Here is a 7,258-nt window from a genome sequence, read left to right as displayed (position 1 = left end):
GTCTTTTCCGTTTCACAATTAATAAAGTTTCATATGCTGATTACAGAAATATATATATATATATATATATATATATATATATATATATATTTTTTAGAAATTAAAGAAAGTGCCGAAAAAACGGTTTTAATGATAACAATTTACCGAGACCTTAGCGGTGCATACTCACTTAATGGTAAAAGTTACCGGTAAATTAGCGGGACACTGGTCCCGTCAGACTCAGTACCACCAAGCCCACACGCGGTTACCGAGACCTTACCGGTACATACTCGCTTAATGATAAAAGTTTACCGGTAAATTAGCGGGACACTGGGCCCGTCAGTACCACCAAGCCGAGACGCGCTGACCGAGACCTTAGCGGTACATGCTCGCTGAATGGTAAAAGTTTACCGGTACATTAGCGGGACACTGGTCCCGTCACTCAGTACCACCCAAGGTAAAACGAATACTACAAGGTACGTTAGCGGGGGGGGGGGGGGTGAGGGAGAGCCAGAAAACCTCTCCACTGGCGCAGGTAGATGATGACGTCAACGGAAATATCGAGACCAGGGTTCCGCAGGTCGAGAGCTGTCAGTGTGTGGAGCGAAGCTCCATCTTCTGATTAAAGGGGTAACTAAGGCAGACAAATAACATATAAAAATGCCAACAATTTGTATAGTGCAGAAGTGCAATGCCGTTAGACTGAAAGGTGATAAAAATATGCATTTCTTTTCACTACTCAAAGATAAAAAAAAATAGAAATTAATTGAATTATGTGACACACACAGTACTCGGTCATCTGGATATGTATACAGCCTTCATTTTGAAAGTAACAATTTATTAGCAAAATTTCCTGAAATTTTCATTTAATTGCAAATAAACAGACTAAAGAATCCGGTTAAAACATAACTGAGCTTGGTGGAGATAAAGGTCTACATATAAAATCCACGCTTGACATGTCATCCCATCTAATAACTCGTCATATTAATATAATCCACCTAATGTGAAAGCATGGAAAACATTTTTATAATTTTTCTGGCGGTCATATCTCAGATACTGATAATTTGAGGATAAGAAAGTGATACTGAGTAATTTCAGTATTGTGAACATCATAGTGTAATTTTAAAGTCTACCATACATACAGATGGTTTTCTTTAAAGTTTACATTTTCTTTCACCTCTCACTCCCCCTCTGCATTTCCTATGACGTCACGGTGGAGGTGCGCGGAGGTGGGGTGCTCAACGTACTTTATAGCAAGGTCTACATATACAGGTCAGATCGTTTGAATTCTTCTGCGCAGCTTCTGACGTCATTAGGCTGAGTCCATTTTCTCTTTGTGAAACACTGAAGAAAACTGTGAAACGCCAAGGAAGACAGGAACTATAATATTTTATATATTATATATATATATATATATCATATATATTATATATTCATATATATAGACAGGAACTATAATATTTTATATATATTTATATATATATATTTTATATAATATTTGTCAGAATATAACTAATTGCGTGGAGCGGTGCGAGCGAAGGGAACGTCTTTCTTAAACGACGCACCAGCTTCAACTGACAGCTATAGGACCCGCCAACCCCACTTTCAACAGCCAGGTGACGTTCACGGGCCCGCTGCGCCAACTCCCTCGAAATTCGGTCGGAAGTGGTTAGACCTTATATTCTTAGATCTTGCTTTATAGTATTCGTTTTACCTTGGTACCACGAAGCCGAGACGCGCTTACCGCTCCGAGTGTTATGGTATAGCTTATCGCTTAACGGAACCTTATCGGTACCAGAATTTTTACCGGTAAAGTATAGTTACTGTTGTTACCGGTTTTACCGGTACCTGCCCACCACTACAGAGAGAGCGTGATCCAAAGCCTTGTAAAAGGCGTTGGTGAGATACTGAAAGGGGGATGTTACCAAAAGTCGGATATAATTAAACATCACCTAGCGATACAATAGAGGTATATATTCGCCGAGTTTATAATGGGAATATCTGTAATAATTATATATTTTTTCTATCTCCGATCAATAACACAGGCATACAGGGAGATTTCTGGATTGGAGGTTACAAGAATCAAGGCGACTGGATCTGGGTCGACAACACACCGATGGCAATGGGAACGCCTTTCTGGTCTTTGAAGTAAGTAAACAAATTAATTAATTTTTGTAGGCATATTGTAGAATAAAGGTTTGCATATATGATACGGTTAAACATCTAATGTAGATATAACGATTGTCGAAATAGATACGTGTTACCTCTCTGTGAAATATTTAGTAATATTTTTGTACATTTTAGCCTTTACAATGAATTTTATTTTTGGCAACAAAAATGTACTAATGAGACAAGTATCTGTATAGTTCTGATTTTTATAGATTAGGATCTTGTTGATGAAATGCTATTCTTTTTCTTATCCAACCTCTTCCCTTCCAAATGTACTCCCCACTTTTCTAAAAATATTTAAGTAAATTAATTAATTAATTAAAATAAAGTTAATATGCAGTAGTTTAGTATCTAAAATGTGCTTGACAGAACACGGGAATAGTTGACTTTGTTGAGCTTAAACTGTAATAATACGTCCACATTCTGTAAAGTATTGCTCAAAGTACATTACTAGAGCGAGAGGGAAAGCATATAACGCAGCCCAACTCCGTTCACATATATGTAACAGCTGTCACATCTATTGCAGACCACAAAACACCAATAGAGGTTGTACACTCTTCCAGGCGCCTTACTTGGCAAGTGACATAGATGATAACTGCGCTTCCATTGCCCATTCCACGTATTACTACATCAGCAATGAAAAATGTACCGAAGAGCGAAGTCCACTGTGTGTATACAAGGGAGCGAAGGAGCTCGATTTTGTGGACACCGACGAAGACTAATGTTTTGTTGGGTAGCCATGGTAACCAAGGTGTTGGTGTATAGTTTAGTATGGTTTTGATTACATTTAAATACGGGACAGCTTACAAAGTACATATCACTGTTACTTCCGGGGAAGGTTTGTCAACGGATAGATGACGTCGGGTGATGATATGAAAATATATCTATAATGTATATGATTCGTGTTCGTGGCCGTTCTTGGCCACGTTATCCGAGAATAACATCGCTTGGCAGAAAGTGCCGGTATTGCGGATGATCAGCGAAGGGATGGGGAAGGTCTCCAATTATTGACGGGTCCTGCAATTTGCATTGACGAGTGTTTCCCAGGTTGGAAAATTTTAATGGATATAGTTTCTTTTTTCCATAGGGATGTTCTATAGGCATTCACTCAAAGAATCACAGTTGATCCTGCGTTTTCGGTTGGCAGCCCTGCTCACCCTTCCTCCGCTGAACTGGCTGAAATCTCAAATTTCTTTAAAATATATTGATATTTCTTCACTTAGCTCAGTGACTATACGAGTTGCACGAATTCATATACATCAAGGGATGAAGAAGTCCTTGTTCACCTATTTCAAAGCTTTCCATCTCGATTGTGCAAAGAAAGTAATTATAGCGGGTAAAAGATAAGGAATATAATTTTAATGTTTATACAGCATTTTACTTATCACTGTGTCCAGTCATTATGAGGCTTTCACATATCCCATAAAGTGACACATAAAAGAGAAAATTAAATGTTTATATGATTATCTTTTGATACTGGACGGGTGGTGGGAAGCACAGCGTCTTGCTCCCTCCCTCCCTCCACCCCAATCAATCTCATGAGTCAAAATTGAACATGACTTGAGTACATACCGCTCATGGTTTTTCGCATCTCGATTAGTTTACGGCTTTCATCATCTCATATTCATTATCTTCATGAGTCTTTGAATACGGTTGTACCAACGTATATGGTCGGAAGAGTGACACTCAGATCGGAAATTGAAATATTTAGATATGAAAAAGTTCGTAAGTTGCATCGTAGCGAACTTTTTCATATCCAAATATTTCAAGTTCGTGAGTTGCATCGTAGCGAACTTTTTCATATCTAAATATTCTGAGTGTCATTCTTCCGACCATATACATTGGTAAAACCGTATTCAAAGACTCGAGAGGATAGTGAATATGAGATGATGAAAACCGTAAACCCATCGAAATGCGAACAGCAAGACGCTGTGCCACCCGCCACCCGTCCATTATCAAAAGATAATCATATAGATTTTTCATTTTCTCTTTTATGTCTCACTTTATGGGATATGTGAAAGCACGGTCATATTCGTGACTATCTTGTATCACAGAAGACGTTATATTTTACAACCAGCCTCATAATGACTGGATACAGTGATAATAAGTAAAATGCTGTATAAACATTAAAATTATATTCCTTATCTTTTACTCGCTATAATTACTTTCTTTGCACAAACGAGATGGAATGCTTTGAAATAGGTGAAGAAGGACTGCTTCATCCCTTCATATACATAAAATTCGTGTAACTCGTATAGTCACTGAGCTAAGTGAAGAAATATCAATATATTTTAAAGCAATTTGAGGTTTCAGCCAGCTCAGCGGGCGAAGGGTGAGCAGGGAGGCCAACTGAAAACGCAGGATCAACTGAGATTCTTTGAGCGAATTGCCTTTAGTCATTTGATGTGTTTGGTTACTTAGAGTTTAGACATAAGTAATTTGTCATGAATACTTGTACTCAAGGAAACCTGTTCCATATGTCTATTCTACGAATGTGACAGATAAAGACCAAAGCAATATCCTCAGCATCAAATCGCTGTGACAAATTAGAAAATAAAAGCCATAGAACAAGAATTCGTGTATTTTCTCGTTTCATTATGAATACACATAACATGTGAGGGCTTCGCTTGTATTTAACTGGTGATCCACTTCCGCTTTTTCTCTTGGTGTGGTGAGTTTAGCAAAGCTGCCGATAATAGTGGAATGAGGACCTGTGATCCACACCAAAGCTTCTCGGTCAACTTATTTTACAAATTCTCTCTGAATTAATTTGCTTCCAACATCACCATCCTTTGTTTCACCATACCTATTACCTTTCCTCTGATCTCCATCAGTGTTAAGTCATGTTATCCTGGATAAATACAGTTGGATACATCTACTCTGTGGTTGTTTGATATACGATACATATATTATTCAACATAATTACATGACGCTGAGGTGAAAATTTGGCATTTTCATCTTTACCACACGGAGCACCACTTTTTTTTTTTAGCAAGACTTACGACGCCATGTACTCGTACCCCTGCTAATCTGACACTAAATATAATGGTGATTATATGAAGACTAATTCATTATGTATTGGTACTGCATTGTATATCATATTTATCAAATAGTTAAATGTATTGCCTTTATCAAACAGAGCCATTAACATGGAAAAATTAAACTGTAGTTTCTCTCAGTTCCAGTAATTCACTTAAATCCCGGCTCACTCGGTTACCACTGTGTGCCAAGTTGCCACCAATGTTTCTCTCTTCACTCTTTTACTAGTATACATCTCTTTCTAAATGTTTTCTGCCAATCAGTAATGGCGATTTAACCATTTAACCATTACATCAGGGGCTCCCAAATTGGTCTCATCGACTCCCAGGGGTCGATGAGACCATCCAAGTGGTCGAAAGGGGGTCAGTAGATTGCTAGGGGGTCGATGAAACCATCCACGGGGTCGAAAGGGGGTCAGTAGATTGCTAGGGGGTCGAAAGGGGTCAGTAAATTACTATGGGGTCGAGAGGCAGTCTTTAGAATTAAATGGTTAGCATGAAATGATCCTGTTCTCTTCCCATACTGAAAGAGTGAGAATAATCAACCAACCAATATCAAAACTTAAAGAAAAACCATGTCAGTTCACTCTGAGTCGAAAATCCTCCCCATTCTGTGCATGTAGGGAGAATCTCATATACACACAACCACATCATGAATTGTGTAATATTATTGGCTTGACTATTACTTATAGTAATATAATAAAATATATGATATCACTCTTAAAGCTATTGGTAAATTATAAATATTTGAAAACACTAATGTTTATGTATATGTGAATGTGTATCATTATTGAAACGCCGTCGCCTTGATGAATGTTGATATTTGGCCCTTTTCATAACGGATGAAAATAAAAATAGATAAATAAATAGATAAAAGATAAACAAACACGAAAATTGTGACTATAGTATTTTAGAATTACCATAAGTGATATATGAGACCAAACAAGAACTATATATATATATATATGTATATTCATATGTATATATATATATATATATATATGTATGTATATGTATATGTATATATATATATACATATATATACTATATATATATATATATATATATGTATATATATATATATATATGTATATATATATAATGTATTTATCCATGGCGAGAACGTGCGTGTGGATGCAATGCTTTCTGAATGCAGTGTGAGGGCGTGGCCAGAGAAAGGATGGAGTGGCACGTCGCTCTCTTTCGCTCATATCCCATGTCCACGACTCGAGGAAACGAAACCTTTGTATAGAAAACGTTGCTTTGATTTTTACCTTAGTGGTGGTGTGTGACAAAAAATTATAATATAATTATATGTGGCAACATTATAAAATTATGAAATAAAATTTAAGATAAAATAAAATTATAAAATAATTATATGTGGAAACACAGGGAGAATCCCCGTGCTCCGCCTTAACGGCCAGTTTTCGATGCAGCGAGTATAGGTGTGTCTGTAATCACGCCTGGTCCATACTGCTGCTTTATTTTGTGTAGACTCTAATTTGTATACCAGACTGTATCGCAATAGTCTAAGTATGGCCGAACTGTCTTATAAGCAAGAATTTTGATGTTTTGTTTGTAGTTACTATCTTTCAAGTGTCTTTCTTCTAGATAATGTATTTCACTGTCTAAATAAACAACAATGATTTATAATTTTATTTAAAATAATAGGAAAAAAACTAATACCAATACCTAATACATCCCCGTATCCATGAAATGATGAATTTACATCATTCTTAAATTATGTAATTTCCCGATTTTTTTTCCAATCATGTCTTAATTTTTAGACAACATAAGATTACACAACATTTCTTGAGGTTTTCATAACTATTTTCTAGAACATCTGTTACAAAATGTTTACTATTGCATCATATACCGGCGTAAACAAACTGAAAAATTAACACTCTGAGGACATATAAAAGTGATACACAAACTAATATTACCAAGATATTTTCTTTTATAATTATATACTCAGATATATAAATATTAATCCTTTATTTCTTTTTTACATGTTATTCATGGTCTTTTTTTAGATTTATTATCTGTATATGTTTAGTGTTTCAATCTTACGA

General features: G+C 36.2%; 1 protein-coding gene across 1 annotated transcript in view; it reads left to right on the top strand.

Annotated features, from left to right (window-relative positions):
* The window catches only part of LOC143024763 (uncharacterized), a 5,295-nt gene extending 1,934 nt beyond the window's left edge, over window positions 1-3,361 (top strand). The window contains exons 4-5 of the mRNA XM_076183887.1: window positions 2,025-2,127; window positions 2,675-3,361. Of these exons, the coding sequence (XP_076040002.1) occupies window positions 2,025-2,127; window positions 2,675-2,870 (299 nt within the window). The 3' untranslated portion in view covers window positions 2,871-3,361. The remainder of the gene's footprint in view (window positions 1-2,024; window positions 2,128-2,674) is intronic.
* Window positions 3,362-7,258: the final 3,897 nt, after the last annotated feature.

The sequence above is a fragment of the Oratosquilla oratoria genome, chromosome 4 (genome assembly GCF_046742065.1).
Source record: "Oratosquilla oratoria isolate Oo_2021 chromosome 4, ASM4674206v1, whole genome shotgun sequence".
In the NCBI taxonomy this organism is placed as follows: domain Eukaryota; kingdom Metazoa; phylum Arthropoda; class Malacostraca; order Stomatopoda; family Squillidae; genus Oratosquilla; species Oratosquilla oratoria.
This window is presented reverse-complemented; position numbering and strand designations above follow the sequence as displayed.